Here is a 22,682-nt window from a genome sequence, read left to right on the forward strand (position 1 = left end):
GACCCTCCTCCAAGAAGTCATCAGTTGGAGGCAGGGTAACCAACTACCTTCAGAACTGGTCCATAATAACATCGGACCGTTGGGTGCTCAACATCATTCGGAAAGGACATACCTTGGAATTTACGCAAGTCCCTCCACCCAAGCCCCCGGGAGCCATTCCATCGAAACACCTGCGTCTCCTGCGGCTCGAAGTCCAACAGATGCTCCAGAAGGGAGCGATAGAGCCGGTCCCCTCCAATCAAAAGGGACAAGGATTCTATTCCAGGTTCTTCCTGGTAAAGAAGACGCCGGAGAAATGGCTCCCCATTTTAGATCTCAGGGAGCTCAACACCTATCTCATCTCCCTGTCCTTCCGGATGGTCTCTCTCCAAGACATCTTTTGGCTCATCAGCCCAAGGGATTTCATGGCCACGCTCGATCTCGAGGATGCGTACTTCCATGTCCCGATTCACCCAGCACACAGAAGGTTTCTACGATTCACAGTAGCCAAGAGCCATTTTCAATTCAGGGTTTTACCCTTTGGTCTTCGCTCAGCCCCGAGGATTTTCACAAAGGTGCTGGCACCTGTAGCGGCATTCCTACGAAGAAACCATTTTCAAGTCTTCCCCTACCTGGCGATTGGTTTCTGAAGGCCCCGTCCAGGTATGCAGCGCGGTACGCTGTTCGGGCCTGTCCAAACTTGTTTCAAAATCTGGGACTCACTTTAAATAAGGAATAGTAATTCCTAGTCCCGTCCAGAAAAGCGCGTTTCTTGGGAGCCATCCTGGATTCAAAGCTCTCGAAAGCCTTTCCGACCCAGGAATGGAGGGAGAAACTACAAACCTTGGCTCGGGACTTACAAGAAAGAAGGTGTCTTTCAGTACGCCGCTACAAATCTCTGCTGGGGGTAATTTCATCATGTATTCCCCTGATTCCTCACTGCAGACTGAGGATGCGTCCTCTACAAGAGCAACTATACAACCAATGGAAACAGGTTCACGGATCGTTCGAGGACAAGGTGACCGTCACTCCAATAATGAGGGAAGCGGCCTTATGGTGGGCAGATCAAGACAACTTGTCCCAAGGTCTATCCTTCGTAAACGACCTGTCTCCTCAAGTAGTAACAACGGACGCATCATTGGAGGGTTGGGGAGCAGTGATGCAAGACCTACATATCAGCGGCCATTGGTCCCCTCAGGAGCAACGGCTCCACATCAACCTTTTGGAGCTAAGAGCAATGAGACTGGCTCTGCAAGCTTTTCTTCCCCACTTTGGAGGTTCGCAAGTGCTTATCAGGACGGACAACACCACGGCCATGCACTACGTGAACAAGAAAGGAGGAACCAGATCTTGTCTGTTGTCGCAGGAAGCTCAACAGATCTGGGAATGGGCGATACTTCACGTAATATCGCTAAAGGCGGAACACTTGCCAGGAGTTCTAAACGAGAACGCCGACAGACTGAGCAGGTCATCCTCAGTCAGCAACGAGTGGGAATTGAACCAGCGAGTTCTGGAAGAGGTCTTCAGCCAGTGGGGCAGACCGGAGGTGGGTCTCTTTGCCACACCGACCAACAAGAAATGCCGGTCTTATGCAAGCAGATTTCACCACCGAGGGTCACTGGGGAATGCGCTTTCGATAGCCTGGTCAAGGACATTTGTCTACGCCTTTCCCCCATCCCTCTGATCCCGCGGCTTATCAGGAAGATCAAAGTGGAGCCGTGCAGGATGATCTTGATAGCCCCTGCTTGGCCAAGACAGTTCTGGTACACGGAACTCCATCTGTTGTCGCAAGGTCCTCCTCTTCCTTTGAGGACTATACCAGATCTCCTCACAATGTCCGAAGGACAAGTTTGGCACCCAGATCCACAGTCATTACGCCTGACAGCATGGCTCCTGAGCAGCGAGAGTTTATGAATCTCCCCATCTCAAGCGAAATTAAGGAGGTCCTCTCCCAGGCAAGGGCTCCTTCAACGAACAGGACTTACCGTCTTAAATGGAAAAGATTTTGTTTCTGGTGTAGGAGAGAAAAAATTGACCCCTTTGCTTCCAAGCCTCATCAGCTCCATACCTTATCTGCTGTCCCTGGCTAGGTCGGGACAAGCCCATTCGTCAATTAAGGTTCATTTGGCGGCCATTTCGAGATACAGAAGGTCTGGGTCTGGACCTTCCTTGTGGTGTTCCAGGATTGTCAAACAATTTCTTAAGGGCTTATTCAGAGTCTATCCACCAGTGAGGCCTCCACCTCCTACTTGGCATCTAAATCTAGTCCTTTCTCAGCTCATGAAAGGCCCATTCGAAGCAATTCATCGTTCTGACATAAAGTTCCTTTCATGGAAATTGTCTCTCCTCCTCGCTTTCACATCGGCTAGACATGTTTGAGAGTTGAAGGCCCTTACTATCCAGGAGCCTTTCCTACAATTTAAAAGAAACACTATAATCTTGAGAACTAACCCTAAGTTTATGCCCAAGGTACCCTCGGACTTCCACTTGAACGAGCTGGTAATTCTGAAAGCTTTCTTTCCTCAACCCGCTACACCAGCGGAAAATACACTACATTCTTTGGATGTACAACGATGTTTAAAATTCTACTTAGATCGCACTAAGGGATTTCGGAGGTCCTCTCAATTGTTTGTTGCCTTTGGTGGTCCAAGCAAAGGCCTCCCACTGTCCAAACAGGGGATATCAAGATGGATCACAAGTGCCATTCTACATTGCCACACTGTGGCAGGGAAACCTCTGACTGGCAGGATTTGTGCACATTCCACAAGATCAGTGGCATCTTCGGCGGCCCACTTTGCGGGGGTACAGATTAAAGACATTTGCAGAGCTGCTACCTGGAGCAGCGTTCACACCTTTACTAAGCATTACTGCTTGGAGTCCTTACAGCAAGAGGATGCGGCAGTGGGCCAGGCTGTCCTGAGGAACCTCTTCCAATAATTGGTGAGCTTTCCTTTTCTATCCCACCTTCCGTTGTTACACATTTTGTATCTTTATGTCATGTTGGCTATTGCAATGTATTTATGACACAAAATGTGTTTTTTTATTGCTAACTGCTTGCTACTCTGATACAAAAGCATGGGAATCTATGAAAGTTCCAATACTGGGGCAAGAAAACAAGTTACTTACCTGTAACTTTGGTTCCTCAGTATTGGTAACTTTCATAGATTCCCATGCGCCCACCCACCTCTCCGAGGAAAGCTCAGCTTACAACAGATATGGTGACTGAAACACAACGGCTACGTAAATCGGGGGTTCTGAGGTTCCTTCAGGAGGGTTCTAAGGGGTGAGGCACTTCTGATTGGCTGATGCCTAAGTTTGGTCTCTTTTACAAAAAGAGGGTGATATGCAACAAAAAGGGAATGTGGCCTAGGCCTTTTTCTTTCTCTTTTGTACCTACTGCTATGGTATTTTTGTTACCGAGACTCCAATTCCGACGACGGGGAATGATACAAAAGCATGGGAATCGATGAAAGTTACCAATACTGGGGAACCAAAGTTACAGGTAAGTAACTTGTTTTCTTACCGTAGGTAAGTAACTTGTGCGACTGGTACAAGCACTTTCCCATTATATCACCCATTTTGTTATGCACAGCCTTATCTACTAACATTGATTGACAGGGCTTTGCACCAATAAAATATGCCGCCTTAAAGTATGTGCTAAGTAGGAGAAAATGATTTTATTTCTTCCGGTTTTCATGTGTACTGCATGGTGCAGCACATATACAAAATGAGAAAAGTTTTTTAATTAGTCTAAACATAGGGGTAGATTAATAAAAACCTCACACAATGCAGTGCAGCAACCACATCTTTTGTATAGGGTAAGATTGAAAGAGCAGGACAGAACCATATCTACTAAGATCTGGCACATCCCTGCTCTCTCCCTATTGCTAGCGCACAATCAGGCTGCCTATTGTCACGCACACCCGTTTGCACCACTGTGCGTAGGTAACTATGTCATGTCAATATAGGCTTCGTACTGGAAGGGTATCCTTCCAGCACAAAATACCACTTGGCATGTCTGCTGCCTGTACACTGCAACACATATACAAAGCCGGAAATGTTTGGAGAAATTAAAACATTTCTCCTTTTAAATACTGTCTCAAAGAGGCAGTCATTTTTTAATACCCGGTCTACTATTATTAGTAGGTAGGACCTGGCGTCAACAACAATGGATTAACATTCTATGGCTAAACAAGTTTTGCGCTGCAAAGTTTATTCCACATAAATGTTTTTTGCTGGTTTGTGTCACTTGTACAAAATAGTACTACCTAGTGTTTTGTAGCCTACCCTTCAGAAAAAAAGCTAGACTCTCGCATATACCTGTGCAGTATGGTCAGTGGCAACTCCTCCGCTAAGGCGGAGGAGCGTCGCCCCACTGCTCTTAAAGCAGTGAAAAGGGGAAAAATAAAACGATAATAACAAGGTTATAATCGTTTTATTTTTCGTTGCTGCGCGCTTGGTTAGGGCAGGGTGGGGCTTGTGGCTCAGGGTGGGTGGGGTAAACAGTCACGCTCACTTTGCATATTCCCCATCAGGCTGTACTGCACAGCCTGGTGAGGATTATGCACAGGCTCCCAGTTCCGATCTGAGTGCCGATCCATGGCGCTCAGACCACTAACAACGCTACATTGCAGCATTGTGATTGGCTCAGGGGAGGCTGTGAGCCGGGTGCTTCCTGAAGCTTTTTCTGGACTGGAGTCAGGAAGAGCAGAGAAGCGGAGGAGAGACTCAACCGTCGGAAAAGGCCCCCATTCCCTACCAGCCGCCACTGACTATGGTGCAAAAGTTTGTGCGTGGTGCAAGGCAAACAAATTCTGTGCTAGTGCTTGCTACAGGAGATGCCGCTATCCTGCTATTTCTTTTATGCAGCTCAGCACAGCAACTTTGGTTTCTGTCCTGTTTTACATGAAAGAGTAGTAAATGTGGCCTCTTGATTCTGGGAAACATGCTTCGCTGTCAAATTAGAAATATAATTTGGGTTTTTATGAGCACGGATACTATAGCAGAATGTTCGACTGTCCCACTCACCTTACCAGGGGCCACCTGGAAATTGGGGGCCCTGGCAATGACCCACTTTGCTCATGCCTTAAAACATCTGTGGTTTCCCTCCCACTACATTCTCCTCCCGAAGCTATTCTCTCTGCTTTCTAGTGATAACCTGACAGGATCCGAGAGAGCCCTCCCAGAGCAACCTAGAATCCCTTCATGATGTAGCACTTGTGGGAAACAATATGTGCTACTCACTGGTGTAACTTAATAGCAGTAAATAACCAGCTTTGGGATTTGATATTCACAATATTGCCTCTCTCATCAAGAGCAATACATAACATATAGAATTATGGATGGATAACAGTGAATTACAGGTATGTTTTTCACCGATGGGTTCTGCCTGACATTAAATAGACAACAAGAGCGAAACTTGCGTATCTATGGTATAACTCTAAACCCTATGGTGAAGAGCATTTGCGTAATTTACTTGTTCTTCTTCCATAATTGTATGTTAACTATGCAACCCCCCAAATAATCCGCTCCTGCTTTCAACTTCTATGCAAGGGTGTAGGAGTAATGGGGGAACCATGTATAACATTGCCTCTCTTCCCTATCCCAAATGTGAACAGGCATTTGCAACTCAAAAGGTCTCACATTTGTGAGAGTTAGAGCTATTTGTGTTGTAAATGATAATGCTTTTTACCCCTGTGTTTTTTTTTGGAGTGTAGTAGATATATGGTATGGAGTGGAATGGTGTGGGTTGTATTGGAATTGTTAGTTGTTCATTTTGTGTTGTGTAGTGTATTTGTGTAGTGAAATTGTGTGGCATGGTGAATAGATGGTGGTGAGAGCTGCAGAAAATAGACAGAAAGGAAGAATGAGAGGGATAGGTAGTTTGTGTTGGAAACGGTTATTGAACTTGAAACAGAGGAGCAGAACAAGTGTGTGAGAAAGATAGAAAGAAGGGGAGAGAAGGCTATAGAAGCATAACGAGGGAGGTTTTGTGTACGCAGATGACACCCTAAGAAGAGGAGGAGAGCATGGGTTTGAGGGACAGAAACTTTGAAAAGTTATGGGAAAGAGACTGTGCTTAAAGACCTGAAGTTAACCGAAATGAGAGAGGCAGGAATAGTACATGAGAGAGTGAGAGAGATGGGTGGGAAAGAGTACGAGAGAGATATAGAGGGACAAATGGAAGAGGCACCTAGAGGGAGTGAGTGAGGAGAGAGGTGGACTAGTGCACATCATGAGGAGCTTCAGGGAGGTAGTTTGTGCAAGTAGGCAGTATAGAGAGGAGACAAGGAGTGAGGGAGAGATGAGAGAGGGCAGTGTTACTGTGAGATGTGAGTGGGTTGTGGGAGTGTGAGAGAGAGATGAGAGGGGAAGTGGGTGAAGCAACAACGCCCAGCCTGGGCTAAACTGTTCATGAGAGTAGCTCACGCAGATTAGTAAAAACATTTAAAGCATTTTAAATTGCCAATTCCTGCAGCACAGTGTAAGACAAAGAGAAGAGTATATATAAGTACTTTGTAGTACAGTAATGGTAAAAGTCTGTAGACAGCACTGGGAGATGCCATGCCCCTGCCCCCTTCCTCTTCCTCAGAAGGTTGTCAGGCAGCTGCAATGCAATGCTGGGAGTGGTACAGCAGCAGAGACGCATGGTAAGCTGCAAGCGGGATTACACTCTGTATAATGATTACAGCAGGTCTTGCAGACAGCGCATGCATGCTGACTAGGCTCGACCCAAAAAGAAATTACCTGACCTCTGACACCCACTCTCTGTGCCTTCCCTTCCATCTGTTACAGAAGCTGTGCTCCCTGCTTTCTCTGACAGGCTTTGTGACAGCCCACCCGGAGCAGCTTGGAATTCCTTTATGACACAGCAACATTGGATAACAGTGTTTGTTAACCCCTTAAGTGCTGCCTCGGTGCATTGGCCGACGGCAGCACTATCTCCCCAGTGCTGCGCACGACCATTGGACGTCCATTCAGCACTAGTTCCAATGGACAGCGCAGCACTGGGGAGGAATGTTTAATAGCAGCTATGAGGTTAACAACTGTTGCTACTTCATAGCAGTGAGTTGTCAGATTTAGAATCTGGTGTTTACAATAGTGGCTCTCATGGGAGCCATGCATAACATATAGAATTATAAATGGTTAACTCTGAATAATGGTGATGTTTTTCACTTCTGAGCTACATCAAATGGACAACAAGAGTGAAACTCAAGTTGTTTATGATGTCACGCAAAACTGTGAGATATGTTTGGCCCCTTCAAGTCATCTGTCCCTGCTTCCAACATGTAGGCAGGGTCAGAGGAGTAATGGGTGAGCTTTATATAACAGGTAAAAAATGTTTAAAAAAATAACCTGGTCTCCTGAAACCCACCCTCATCAACCTCCCTCTGCATGAAATTAATAATAACATATCAGGCCTTCTGCCAATCCCCACCCCACTGTATATGCCTTCCATTCCTTCTACAGAAACCTGATTTCCATTGCTGCTATAACAGGCTGACAGACAGCCCAGTCAGACCAGCATCCTTTATGGCGTAGCAACAGTGGTTAACAAGTTCTATTACCCATTTTAGCTATATTATAGCAGTGAATTACCAGATTTAGAATCCAGTTATTCACACTAATGCCCCTTTTTACTTTGACCTGAAGAAGGCAAATAAGCTGAAAGAGAAATGTTTGTTATTTAGTATGCCTTTGTGCATACCACAATTTGACAATTTTTCTTCAAAACTAGCTTACAAACACTTCCTTTTCCTGCACTCCACAAAGGCTAAACTACTTTATGATTTAAAGATAAGACTCTAGGGCTCTAAGCAAGAGAAGTCAATAACTTTACAACCTGAGTTAATTAGATAGAGTACATACATTACTGTTAATAATGAGTAATTATCACACATATCAAACTAAAGCCTTGCTGTTTTGAAGGACAAGCTTAATAATTTGGGCAGATATTTCATCTTGAGGTTTAGTTGTTTGTTTTTCATCTCAGAGACCAAGATTCTGATCTGAGCGTCACTCACCCAAAACTTTCTATGATTTGGAGAAAGCCACTTTGTATTCCTGTGCATCAGACTGTAAATATGGCATGGAAAGTGAGATGCATTTAAAATAAATGTGGTCTCTTGTACTATGTTAATTACACACTCTCACGACTTGCCATTTTCCAAGTGTTCTAAAAGTTTTAAATCTTGCAGGTAGACACAGTCGTAGCCGAGGAAACACGTGCCTCAGTACAAGTAGAAGAAGCAAAAGCAACTGAAAAGGCACAGAAAGCTCAAGCCATTGCAGATGATGCTCAGAAGGACCTCGACGAAGCCCTCCCAGCCCTGGATGCTGCTCTTGCCAGCTTGAAATCCCTCAACAGAAATGATATTACTGAGGTAAGGATGGCACCAACCAGACCGCTTTTTCTGGGACCTGCCAAGCAAATCTGTGGGGAAGTATACAAGAAGTCCCATAAACAGCCACAATGACGTTGTTTGGGTTGGGAATGTGGTGACTTGTAAAACCACCCGTGATCTGTAAGGAAGAAAAAACTACTCTAACTAGAGTTGGGCAAACCTTTAATTTCACCAACGTTGTTTTATGAATTTTCCAAATTTACAAATTTTTTTAAACTTTGCTGCAAAGTATTCATGCAAAAATCTTTTGGGTAAAAGTTTTCATGCAAAGAATTGTGTTTTGTTAAGATTTCTTTCCCACAAAATCTGCTGTATACTGAAAAGTCCTTCTTGCACTTTAATGTCTGCAACCACTTGTGAAGTTTGAATAGCTCGAAAGTTTTGAAAAAAAATTCAGGATATCTGTAGAATAAAAATCTTTCAATCTTGCTATTGCTACTATATACCTAGCGTTTCCTGAATTGAAGTGCTCAGTGAGCACTTTAAGGAATCACTAAAGTAGTAGCCAAGAGGAGCTCTTAAAAAAAACATGCCAGGGCCTATTCAATGTATAGCTGAAGTATCTCAATTAGGAGCTCCACTGTAATTCTGATACAAGAGTTAAAAAAGCTCTGAGATACAAATCCTATGAAATACTGAGCAGGTAGCAATGATACATATGGGGTACAATATCCCCTGCTACTCCCTGATGTACATTAAAAGTGTATTGCAAGTCACTTAAGAGTTCTGTGGCCAGACAGAGGAACAATGACAAAGAATAAGTTCCTTCTTAAGGTCATCAACCTGGGGTGACTTGCAATATCTTTTTAAAGTATGGCAGAGAGCATTTCATACCTTATAGTATATGGTTAACTCCGCCATTGCTAGTCTAATTTCCAAACTGTGAAAGGAGGGGGTTATGTGTGGGGCTAGCTAACCCATCATGTAAAAAAATCCTAGATGCAGAAACTTCAATCAAAAGACAAAAAGACATCTCTGCCTTGGGGAAAGAGGAATCTCCTTCACGGAGAGCTAGAACAAATTAAAAAGCATCTGTTATTCAGCGCCAAGATGCCTCCAGTTGAACGTGCGCTTTACAAATACATATGTTATGTTATGTTATGGATGCCTTGTTGTGAAAGCCAGAGATCCCTGTGAGCCACAAAGCCACCATCGGGACATGGAATGTGAGGGCCATGTACAAACAGGCAAGACAGCCCAAGTGGCAGCGGAGATTAAAAAATACAGCCTTGCCCTGCTTGGCATCAGCGAGACCAGATTTACATAGACCGGACAGAAATGACTGGCTCCAGGAGAAGTGTTGCTGTATTCTGGATATGAGGAAGAGAACGCCTGGCACACTCCGGGAGTAGCACTGATGCTAACGCCAGCAGCCAACAGAGCTCTGATTGGATGATAGCCCACGGTCCCATAATGATCAGAGCAACCTTTTGCACAAAGAAATAAAGTATCAACATGAATCTTATTCAGTGCTATGAACCTAGAAATGACTGCAAAAAGGCGGAAAAAGAACAGATTTATAACAGATTGCAGTCCTTCCTGGAGAAATGCCTTGAGACATACATCATCTTACTGATGTGGCCACTCAGTTCCAAGGTTGGAAGCGACAACACTGGGTACGAAAAAGTCATGGGCAACCATGGCCTTGTACATGGACGAGAATAGTGAAAAGCTCAATGGTCTCTGTTCCCTGAACAGTCTGGTGATAGGCTGTAGTGTAATCCCACACAAAAGAATACTCAAGGCAATGTGCCTTGAGTATTAATAGAAGAATCAGATCTATTATGTTTGCCTTGCCAAGAAGTTCTGAAGGTTGATGCAGGATATGAGAATGATGAGAGGAGCTGACTTGGCATCAGACCATCACCTTGTTGTGGCCAGGCTAAAGCTAAATCTGAAGAAAGCATGGAACTGAGAAAACAATACCAGTAATGTAACACCACTCTCCTCAAAGAAGCTTGGAAATGGAGTGAATACTCAGTAACACGTTTCAACTCCTGCAAGAACTAGAGGACAACAGAGACCCAGTAGAAAGTCAGTGGGACAAGATCAAAGAAACAGTGACATCAACCGGCCAAGAGGGACTGGGTCCCAAGAAACACCAGCATAAAGGATGGATCTTACAGAGACGCTCAGAAAAATCCAAGTGAGAAAGGAAAATAAAGCTGCAGTTAACACCAGCCGAACAAGAGCAGAAAAAGCGAACAATTAAGGCAAATAAACCAAAACTAACTAGGCAAAGAAGCTTAAGAGCAGACAAGCAAACATTCATCAGTGGTTTTGCCATAGAATCCCAGGAAGCAGCAAGCCATGGGAACTTGAAAGAACTCTATGACATAACAAGGAAAGTCTCTGGCAGATACAGCAAACTAAAAAGGCCTGTTGAAGACAAAACTGGGAAGACAATCATGGGTAACAAAGGCCAACAACGAAGAAGGGTGGACCACTTAGAAGAACTGCTAAACCAGCCCATGCCCCAGTCTCCACCAAACATATAGCCTGCTGACAAAGACTTGCCAATCGGCTGCAGCAGACCAACCAAGAAAGAAATACAGTAAGCCAATTAACATTTGCGAAATGCCAAGGCAGCAAGACCTGAAATTCATTCCTTCAGAGGCACTGAAGGCAGACATGTAAACATCGGTAGATATTATCTACCCCATGTTTTGAAAAATTAGGGAAGAGGGAAAGGTGCCATCAGACTGGAAGGAGGGATATCTCATCAAGATACCTAAGAAAGGTGACCTAAGTAACTGTGCAAATTACGTAGGATAACTCTTCTATCAACCCCAGGCATGTGTTCCACAGAGTTATCCCGAAGAGAATAAAGGAACCAATCCACTCTCAGTTGAGAGACCAGTACGCTGGCATCTGCAAAGATAGATGCTGCATGGGAAACAGCCTTTAAAATAAAGACTGAGCCACACATGCGTTTCCCTGCAAGAGTAGCAACACTTTCCTGAACCACGCATCTGCTTTAATCATGCGTATGTGTGGTTAAGGCAGGTAGCGGTCTAGTTTCCGGATGGGCGGGGAGAGGAAGAGGAAGCTTCGAAGCAGGAAGCTCTGCACAGATAAATGTGGATGGAGCCGGGTTTGGGGGTATAGTTTTGAGGGGCGGGCGGTTTTAGGGTTCAGGGTCAGGGGGAGGGGTCAGGGTAGTTTTTGGAAGGGGCAGGATTTTAGGGCTCAGGGCAGGGGGAGAGGGTCAAGATAGTTTTAAGGGCTAAGGCTGGGTTCGGGGGATAGTTTTTAGGAGTGGGTTTTGGTTTTATGGGTTCAGGGCAGGGGGTGTCGGGCAGTCTTTTTAAAAAGGGGCAGGGTTTTAGGGCTCTGGGCGGGATGAGGGGGTGCTGGGATAGGTTTAAGGACTGGGACTGGGTTTGGGAGGGTGTTTTTAGGGGTGAGGTCCGTTGCAGGGCTCAGGGTGGGGGAGTCGGGTAGTTTTCTTAAAGGGGTCAGGGTTTTAGACCTCGGACGGGTAATGGGTAGTGGATGTCTTAAGGGCAGGGCAGGGGTACATTTTAGGGCTCAGGGCTCGGGCGGGGGCCTGGGGTTGGGGTACTGCTCACTATTCATTTTACAAAAATATATAAAATATGTATCAGGTGATGGAAAAGACATTTCCATTTTTCATTATTTTAACAACACTTGTAATTTTGCTTGTTGCCCAATCTTTCACTTTGCTGTTGGCTGTGGCAATTGGCATTATGATGCCACAACTCAGCTGTAATACTTATTACAGTAAATCAAATATATAATTTGCTTATAATAGGTAATTAGAGACGTCACACCTCAACTATAATATTAAGGATAAAGCCTCCACTGGCGTCCATTATAAGGATAATACTAGCTGCTGAGGTGTTTCATGATTATATAGAGGTATGAGGCCGACGGCTGGGTTGCTTTATAAGGTTATGGACCTCCATGGTGACTTGCAAAATCCCTATCAAGTATGGCAGGGGAAACTTTATTCCATATAATACATGGTCACACCATTAGTTTTCCCACAAACCACTTAAATCCTTGGTGCATTGCTTTTTCATATGAAAGAGATAGCAGGTTTTTAAACATGAAGAATAAAAATGAAATCTTTATTGAAAATCAAACTCATCATATTTGCTTGAAATAGATGTTAGAATGTGTTTCATATAAGTCTACAGTATCTTTGAATGTGTTGAAAGATTCTACATTTTCTATAATTGCCAAAGGAGTGTATACAATAAAAATTGCCATGGATATCTCCTTTCTACTGCACCGCTAGAAAAGAGAGCGGAAAAAAGAAAGCAGAATTTTGAAACAGCTGCTTTAGTTATGATCTGTGACTGACCTGACTTTCCCCTTGGCTGCTGGCTCTGGCAGCAGTCATTGTGACTTCAGAACTCGACACTAAAAGGTTATTACAGTTAAGTTCTGACGTAATTTCTTTATAATCAGCGATGGGGTATGTCACAATTTGCTTATCATGTATGGGACAAAGTACTGCCTTGCATCATAAGGATATTGCAAGTCACTGAGGAGTTCCACAACTGTATAGAAGAACAAGTTTTTCTAAGAAATTCAGATAAACTGAGCCTGAACATGACTCTTGTTGATGTCTGCTGCTCTGAGTGTCCCTCTCCAAGGAGGGAAACCTGGCAAAGATCTGTTCATCAACATGCTAATACTAATCTAGTTCATCTGCTTATTGTCATTATTTATTTCCAGTTTTTCCAAAATCAGCTCTTTTCAGCATCTCTCTTGTTTAATTATCTTGCTGCTTTCATAAACTGTCAGATAGAGCAGCAAGAAAATTCAATATACAGACCACTCCTCCTGAAATATATATGTCTGTCATTTTTGGGAAACTACAATCCAAACCTAGCAAAACTTATGGGCCTATTAGCATATTGGGCGGATCTTGCCCGCCAGATGCTCCTGTTTCACCCCTCACCATATTAGTATGGCGAGGGGCACCGCGGCGGACGGAAATACTGCCCGCCGCTTTTCTGTCGGTCGGATTCCCCGCCGGGCGGAAAAGGCCCTCAATATGGTGGGCACCGCCATTGATATTAGGATGTGCAATTTTAAAGGCCTTTCCATGGCGGCGATGCCGTCATGGAAATGCCGGGGCAAATTTCTTTGGTGGCCCGTTACGGGCCCCCAGGGGGGTGGGGTGCTGCACTTGGGGGGTACCTATGGTACCCCTCTTCTTTGGCATACACAAGGTGGCAGGAACCGCGTGGTGCCTGTCACATTGTGCATGCCAATGCACTACATGCATATTTTGCATTGCAGCGGGTGCTGCTTACAGCACCGCCCGCCGCAATGTAAAATATGTGGAAAACGACCACCAGGGTGGCGGTCGCATCCTAATGGGCCTAGCTGGAACGCCACATCTCTAGCTGTCGGTCCCGTGTACCGTTATGGTGGCGGGCGCCATCGTAATTGACCCCTTAGTGTGGTCAGTGGAGGCAGAGATATTTCTTTTGGAGTGTCTTGAATGTCCATGGTCACTTGAACTCAATATAGGGTGTTCTGAATTTGTTGCCTCTCTAACCGGATTGAGAGGGCCCTGACACTCTGTCTTCTTAGACATAATTAAGCTGCTCCATCTGGGGAAGACAGTAATATTTAACATCTTAAAGAGTAGAAACTTGGAAGCTGATAGACATGCAGAGCGGAGAAATAGGATTTATTATTTGCTGATAACAAATCCATGACATACCCGCCCCACTAGGCCCAGGCTGCTCCATCATTGTGATGACCGATCCATTCTGCTTTTGTCCTCTATCCCTCAAACACTCTCTATATGCTTTGCTACTTGTTCACCCTTATACTTCATTTTCTACTTCCTCCCTTTAGTGAAAGGGTAATAAAGTGTTAAGTTAAGCAAATGATGAGGAAAATTCAGATGCAAAGCTATGGCTAGCAGTTAAAGTCAGAGGAAAGAGAGCTCAACAGTATAGGAGTTTTGTTTGAGCAAGAAAAGGTCGTTTTGGGAAAGACATAAGAATCCCTAAGAGTACCTTTATCTATTGAATTGTTTCGCCCTTGCTTCTTTAAGACTGCAAGATTTTGTGAGCAGATAATGATAAGAAAGTCGAACTTGTGATGGATGTTGCTGCCTAAATACCTTAAATACTGATCCATTGTTTTTGATAAGAGGGTGTCAAGGGATCATCGTGATCAACTGTTTTTTCCAGGTGCGAGCAATGCAGCGGCCCCCAGTTGGTGTTAAGCTGGTGATAGAAGCTGTTTGCATCTTGAAAGGAATCAAGCCCAAAAAAGTCCAAGGAGACACTCCAGGCAGCAAAGTGGATGACTACTGGGAGCCTGGCAAGGCAATGCTTCAAGATCCAGGGAAATTCCTTGAGGGACTTTTTAAATTTGACAAGGTGAGCAGTAAGAGCATTTTGAATTCATAGTGTTGAGCATGGATCAAGATCTTCAGTTAAGTAGCTCTTGATCATCTGATGCTGCTCCAGTGCTAACCACCCCAATGTTATCAACTTACACCCTCTGCATCTCTTACACTGTTGCTGTTATGAGCAAACTTAAGAATTCCATTGTCTTTTCCTCTCATACTGAGACCACTGAATTACATGCACCTGTAGTTTCTATTTTGCATTATCCTATCGCTACACAGACGATTCTGTCTTGAGATATCCTGATCATTTAAAACTATTAAAGCACAGAGGTCCTTGCATCATCTCCGGACTGCAAATGCTTTAGCCCTTGTTCTTGCACTCTTTGCCCTGTGTTTTATAGTATCCCAGTATTGATCACACCGTTTACATTTTGAAGCTCATTATGTTCCTTTTGTAATGATTTAGAGCTGAGCACAGTAATCATTGTACCACTGCTGAGCACAACCAGGGCTTCTGCCCAGAGCTCCTGCTCCTCTCATATCTCTCTAATGTTCAGAACATCAAAGCCTATACTTTATCTTTCCTCTTCATGTTTCTGTTCTATTTTTACAGGACAATATTCCAGACATAGTGATCAAAACTGTCCAGCCATACATTGATAACGAGGAGTTCCAACCATCAGCCATCGCCCGGGTGTCCAAAGCTTGCACCTCTATTTGCCAGTGGGTGCGGGCTATGCATAAATATCACTTCATTGCCAAGGCTGTGGAGCCTAAAAGGGTAAGGGCTACCTCGTCAGTCTGTTTTTTAGATCAAAAATGTATTTTAGCCTTCTCTCGTGGTTTCTGAGAGCTGTAAATGCTATATGTTTATTACAGGTACAACATGCAGTGTACATACCAGGATGTAATAAACATTGCATCGGAACGGAAGTGGTCTTGAGGTGTAGTTCTGCTAAGTCAATAAAGTTAGTAGCCTGTTATGGTGATACAGTTGGTCACTGTGCAAGGTTCAGCAATTGTTATGTTAACTACTCTGTGATGGTGAGCTAATATTGGCTCAGCTCCAGGCTTCACATGGTTGCTCCCCGGGCAAATACAAAATATATCTGCAGAGTATGAAAGCTGTATATTATGTTATGATACTGTCATTTTTTATAGCGCGTATACCAAACGGTTTCATTGTGCTTAAGGAGATATCAGTAGATGTCAACTAAACAGAAGCTAAGTATTATAAGCTTGCTGAAGAGCTCGGTTTTCAGTGCTTTCCTGAAGGATGGGTAGCTATTGGCAGATCTTCTCTCATACGGCAAGGCGTTCCATAGTTTTGGGGCGACTACTGAGAATCTGACCCCACCCAAGCATTTACACTTGAATTTGGGAACTGATAGCAAGTTCAGTTGGGCAGAGCATTAGGAATGGAAGGGGATATACTTCTGAATCTGAAAACTAATAAAGGAAGGGCAGTTACAATGCACAGATTTAAAAATAATGAAATCAACCTGGGAGGTTATTCTTTGTTCATGGGTAGCCAGTGAAGATTCTTCATCCTAGGGGTAATGTAACAATATTTAGGTTGTTTATGGATCAGGAGAGCAGCCTGTTTCTGCCCTGTTTGCAGTCTTCTAATGAGGCCTTTTGAAAGGCCAGCATATAAGGGGTTAGCATAATCTAATCTTCTGATAGATACATCTGCCGTGTGGATTCCTCACCTTGTGAATATCCCCTTGCACCAGCAACATTCAGAAATTCTTTTGTAGCCTCGCGCCGACGTGGACTTGGACGTCATAGAGTCACGGCTTCGCCCGCGACTCCGCTGACGTCACCGACGCCTACAATAGGCCCACGCCAGCGGGATGACATCAGTTCCCTTTTTTCGCGTCGTCGACGCTAACGGTTTTCGGGATACTCTGTAGCTTCAAGTTACTCTGTAGCTTTATTTCTTCGTTGTTTCCAGTTCTCTTGTTACTTTGTTCGTAAAAATGTCGACAAAGAAGACGGGTTTTAAGCCCTGCAGGGAATGTGGAAAAATGATGTCCGTTACGGACCCGCACCAGGACTGCATTTGGTGCTTGAGCTCAGATCACGACGTGGATGGGTGTTCGTCGTGTCAAAAAATGAATCCTAAGGCCCTCCGAGAAAGGGAGTCTAAGCTTCTTGTTGCTAAATTGAAGGCCGATAAAGAAAGAAAATCTTCGAAGTCCCATTCGAAGAAGTCGAGGTCGAGGTCTCGGGAGGCGTCGGCTTCGAAGTCTTCCTCGGATCATGCTTCGAGGTCGCGAAGGAAGCGCAAGAAGAGAAGACATATGTCTCGACGTCATTCAGGTGATAAGTCTGGCTCGAGGTCGAGATCACCTAAGAAGATAAGATCGAAGGTAATTCCTCCACATGAGGCTTCGGATCAGGAGGGCGAGGCTTCGCCTTCGGAGTCGCCGGCTCATTCACCGACTCCGGCTCCGTCTCCGGCACAGGAGGAGGAAGAGGAGGTTCCTGAAGAGGTTGAGAATTCGACTCCTGTTGTTGAGACAGATTCGAATCTACCTCGAGGTCGGCCTGAGCATCCACCATTTCCAGCTCCAGGTCAGGATCCTTCTGCGTTTCTTAACGCAATGTATGATGTCTTCTCTAAGTCTTGGTACCCCTCTGGAGCGCCTTCGGGTCCTATGGGTCCAATGGCATTTAATTTGGGGGTGCCTCATTCATATGCCCCGGCACCTTTCATGCCGTTTTTGCCGGCTCAGACCCCGCTGTGGCAGTACCAGGCTCCACCGAGGTCGACGCCGATGTCGACGCCAGCTCATCCGAAGTCGACGACTCCTGCACCGGCGTCGCCTGCTCCAAGCAAGTCTTTGGAACATTCTTCTAAGCCTTCGGGTTCGGTCCCGACGTCGGCTCCGGCGCCGTCGGAGTCGACAATGGATCCGGCTGCACTTCGAGTTAAGATCTAGAAGGGAGGCTCAACGTCTGCTAGAAGAACAGAGGTACTGTGAGTCTCATTCTGACTTGGAGGAAGGTGAGCTGGATGAAAATTATTTTGAGGATCTAGCAGAGGCTAGTGGACTTGAATTTTCTCCAGAGTGGGTCTTGCAATCAGGCCCTGATGCACCGTCAAAGGATGCTCAACCATATCACGTGGTTATGAGAAAAGCAGCGGGTCTTTTAGGCTTAAAATTGCCTACTGTTGAGTTCAAATCGAATCTGCTTAAAGAGGTTCTTCATTGCTCCCTTTTAATGATGCTCTGACTGATCCTATTATGGAGGTGTGGAAGAAGCCTCTTTCTGCTCCTGCAGTCTCGAAAGGTGTGGCTCGAAGGTATAGAGTGGCTCCTGAGGACCCTGCCTTTTTGTCGACACACCCTTCGCCTGAGAGTTTGGTGATCCAAGCGGCATGTTCCAAGAAGTCAGTGGGTGCTTTTCCACAAGTTCCTGGTGACAAGGAGGCTAAAAAGCAAGATCAGGTAGCCAAGAAGACTTTCTCTTCCGCTAGCATGGCGTTGAAGTACACAAATGCCACTTGCCTTATGGGAAGATATATCCATGCTCTAATGGACTCAGTACGTGCTTTGATCCCAAAGGTTCCTGAAGACTGTAGAGGTGACTTTGAGGAAGCTTTATCTGACACTCAGGCAGCAGCTCGTTGGGTTATTCAGAGCGGCCTTGATACTGCAGACTCTGTGGCGAGGATTATGGGCACTGCTGTTGCCACAAGACGTTCTGCATGGTTGAAATCCTCAGATTTTTCAGCTGATGTGCAATCTGCTTTGCTTGATGTGCCTTTCGATGGAGAGGGACTCTTTGGCAAAAAGGCGGATTCGGCCTTGAAGAGATTTAAGGACAGCAGGGCAACTGCTAGATCTCTTGGTCTGCAAGTGAGAGGCTCTACGACCAGGAGATTCAGAGGCTTTGGTCGCTCTTCCTTTCATACATTTAGACAAGGACAGCAGCAGCAGCAGCAACAGCAGCAGCAGTCAAACACCTTGTATAAGTCGTACAGGGGAAGGCAAAGGACGCGTCCTAGAGGGCGTCAGACCTCTTCCTCCTCCACCTCCTCCAACCCCCCAGCCACAGAAAAGCAGCCCTAGATCCGCCATCCAGGATCATGTGGGTCCGGTGGGGGGTCGGCTTACTCACTTTCTACGGGATTTGGAATCGGTTACATCAGATCTTTGGGTTCTCAATCTCGTAGAAATTGGGTATGCCCTTCCCTTTCGGGAATTCCCTCCCAATTACCCTCTTTGCCAGGGTTATTGCTCAGAGGAACATCTACTACTCCTACAGGAGGAAGTTCAAACTCTGTTGAGGAAGGGTGCGATAGAGGTGGTCCCAGAGCAGGAAAAAGGTCAGGGATGCTACTCCCGGTATTTTCTGATTCCCAAGAAGGAAGGCAGGCTTCGGCCGATTTTGGATCTCAGGATCTTGAATTTTTATCTAAAACAGGAGAAATTCAAGATGCTCACCCTTGCTCAGGTTCTTCAGGCTCTGCTGGAAGAAGACTGGATGGTGTCGCTCGACTTGCAGGATGCGTACTTTCACATCCCTATCCTCAAGTCGCACAGGAAGTATCTCCGTTTTATGGTGAGTTCGCAGCACTATCAGTTTGCGGTCCTTCCGTTTGGGATTACTACTGCGCCTCGAGTCTTCACCAAGGTGATGGCAGTGGCGGCGCATCTCAGGAGGTCGGGGATTCCAGTATTCCCTTATCTAGACGACTGGCTGATCAAAGCGGAGTCGGTCGAGAAAGTGCTCCATCACTTGCAGGAGACAACCCAGTTGTTGTTCAGGTTGGGTTTTTCAATAAATGTGCCCAAATCTCACCTGGTGTCCTCCCAGCGCAACCTGTTCATAGGTGCAGTACTGGACACAACTGTATGTCGTGCATTCCCTCCTCCTCAAAGGATTCGCAACATACTGGATATGGTTCCTTTATTCTATAATGGAGCGGTCGTTCCAGTCCTGAAGGTCCTTCGCCTGCTCGGTCTGATGGCTTCTTGCATTCTGTTGGTCAACCGTGCACGCTGGCACATGAGGGCGCTCCAGTGGTGCCTCCGCAGGCAGTGGTATCAGCACAACGGAGATCTCAGGGAGTCAGTGAGGATCTCCAGAGAAGCTGCGGTGGATGTGTCTTGGTGGGGCGTGGAAGGCAACCTGTCTCAGGGGAAGCCTTTTCAGCTACCTCCTCCGGTGGCCACAGTGATTACGGATGCATCCACTCTAGGGTGGGGTGCTCATCTGGGGGACCTGGAGGTCAAAGGTCTTTGGTCTCCAGAGGAAAGGTTGCTTCACATCAACCTTCTGGAATTGCGGGCGATACGTCTGGCGCTCAAGGCCTTCCTCCCTTCCCTTCGCGGTCAGTCGGTTCAAGTCCTGACGGACAACACGACCGCGATGTGGTACATCAACAAGCAGGGAGGAGTGGGGTCGCAGTGTCTCTGCAGAGACGCTCTGCGTCTCTGGTCCTGGGTTCAGGACCACCAGATTTGTCTGATGGCAAATCATCTGGCCGGAGTTCTGAATGTTCGTGCAGACGTTCTCAGTCGGCAGTTCTCTGCCGATCACGAGTGGAGGCTTCACCCAGAGGTGGTGCGTCATGTCTTTCGGACGTGGGGGACTCCTCAGGTGGACCTGTTCGCTACTTGCGAGAATGCTCACTGCCCGTCATTCTGCAGTCTCCAGTATCCGATGCAGGGAGCCTTGGGGGACGCGTTTCAGTTGAGTTGGGGAGATCAACTCCTTTACGCGTTTCCTCCCATACCCTTGATTCCTCGGGTTCTGAGGAAGATTCGCCAAGACCGGGCCCAAGTCATATTGATCGCCCCGGACTGGCCAAGAAGGGTGTGGTATATAGATCTACTCCACCGCTCCTCTCACCCGCCGCTCCGTCTCCCTCTTAGGGCAGACCTCCTCTCTCAGATGGAGGGGCAGGTTCTACACCCCCACCTCCAGACATTGCACCTTCATGCCTGGAGATTGAACGGGGCAACCTGATTTCCTTATCCCTCACACCTGACGTAGTGGATGTCATCTTGTCAGCCAGGCGTGACTCCACTAAATCGGTCTATTCGTATAGATGGTCTAAATTTGTCAATTGGTGTGGTGGGTATTCTATTGACCCTTTGAGAGCCCGTTTGTCTGACGTTCTCCGGTTTGCTCTTTCTCTGGCACAGCAGGGTCTTGCTGTTGCTACGGTTAAGGGTTATCTTTCGGCACTGTCGGCTTTTCTTTGTTTGCCTGACCAGCCGTCTCTCTTTAAGTCTCCAGTTGTATTAAGGTTTTTGAAGGGTCTCACGAATATGTTCCTTCCTACTCCTTTTATTGTGCCTCAGTGGGATTTAAATCTTGTCTTGACTTTTCTGATGGGTGCTCCCTTTGAGCCTCTTCATAAATGTCCTATGAGGCTTTTAACCTTTAAGGTAGTCTTCCTCGTTGCAATAACCTCAGCAAGGAGGGTAAGTGAGCTTCAAGCTCTTAGTTCCAAGCCCCCTTTCTTGACCATTCATGCTGATCGAATGGTTCTTAGGACCAGGGCTGCTTTTCTTCCTAAGGTGGTGACTCCTTTCCACCTTGGTCAATCTATTACCCTCCCTACCTTTTATCCTCCCCCACACCCTTCCAAGGAGGAGGAGAGGTTGCACCGTCTGGACCCTAAGAGGGCGGTGTCTTTTTATTTGGACAGAACTAAGGACTGTCGATTGGATGATCAACTCTTCATTGGCTTTGCTGGCTGCAAGAAAGGAAGAGCGGTCCATAAAAGGACTTAATCGAGATGGATCGTCCTCTGCATAAAGATCTGCTACTCTTTGGCCGGTAAGGAACCTCCAGAGGGTATAAGGGCTCATTCTACAAGGGCTAAGTCATCTACCTCTGCATTGGCTAGAGGTGTTCCTGTGGAGGACATTTGCAGGGCGGCAACTTGGTCCTCCCTCCACATGTTCGCAAAGCACTACTGCTTGGACACTGAGGTGAGGAGGGATGGCCACTTTGCCCGCTCTGTCCTTCAGGATTTCCTGGTTTAGAAGAGTGGACACCCTCCTCCGGGAGTGTGGGACTGCTGTGGGACTCTATTCACAAGGTGAGGAATCCACACGGCAGATGTATCTATCAGAAGAACAAGTTACTTACCTTCGGTAACGCTTTTTCTGGTAGATACTATATCTGCCTGTGGATTCCTCACTGACCCACCCGCCTCCCCGTTGTCCACTCTTCTTTACCAGAGTTGAAGTATTGCATTGTATAATGTATTGTTAAGGAGTTGTTTTGTTTGCATTTGCTTCATACTGTGTGTGTTTTTCTCCTTGATTATTGTATATTATGTATACTATGTATATTTCTGCTTACATTGGTCCGTTCGCGTGCCTCGATGGCACGGAAAAAAGGGCGGAACTGATGTCATCACGCCGGCGTGGGCCTATTGTAGGCGTCGGTGACGTCAGCGGAGTCGCGGGTGAAGCCGTGACTCTATGACGTCCGAGTCCACGTCGGCGCGAGGCTACAAAAGAATTTCCGAATGTTGCTGGCGCAAAGGGATATTCACAAGGTGAGGAATCCACAGGCAGATATAGTATCTACCAGAAAAAGCGTTACCGAAGGTAAGTAACTTGTTCTTTACAACACTAGGGTGATAACAGCCTGAACAAGAGCTTCAGATGTAAGGAATTTGTCCATTTTCTGGAACCTTAAAAAAAAAGATGAAATAACTTATCCAATGATACTTTTCAAGGACAACTCCAAATCAATGATGATTCCAAGGACTTTTACCGCTTTCTTTGGAGAGTGGGCTCTCTTAACTGTGCAGGTTAAAATGCTCAGTCCAGTTTTCAAGCTTATTATTGGTTATAATAACCTTTGTTTTGTTCGTATTTAATTTCAGCTGATTGCTTTTCATCCACTTCCGGATGAACATCATTATAGTTTTAAAATGCTCCTTCGACTCGGGGAGTTATCCAGTTTAA

The 22,682-nt window shown here is 45.9% G+C and overlaps 1 protein-coding gene across 1 annotated transcript in view; it reads left to right on the forward strand.

Annotated features, from left to right (window-relative positions):
- The window catches only part of LOC147668342 (dynein axonemal heavy chain 1-like), a gene marked incomplete at its 5' end in the record, with an annotated part of 387,636 nt that overhangs the window by 21,398 nt on the left and 343,556 nt on the right, over positions 1–22,682 (forward strand). The window contains 3 exons of the mRNA XM_086948583.1: positions 8,178–8,363; positions 14,570–14,761; positions 15,347–15,514. Coding sequence (XP_086804709.1) covers positions 8,178–8,363; positions 14,570–14,761; positions 15,347–15,514 — 546 coding nt within the window. The remainder of the gene's footprint in view (positions 1–8,177; positions 8,364–14,569; positions 14,762–15,346; positions 15,515–22,682) is intronic.

The sequence above is a fragment of the Lissotriton vulgaris genome, unplaced genomic scaffold (assembly GCF_964263255.1).
Source record: "Lissotriton vulgaris unplaced genomic scaffold, aLisVul1.2 SCAFFOLD_719, whole genome shotgun sequence".
Classification (NCBI taxonomy): domain Eukaryota; kingdom Metazoa; phylum Chordata; class Amphibia; order Caudata; family Salamandridae; genus Lissotriton; species Lissotriton vulgaris.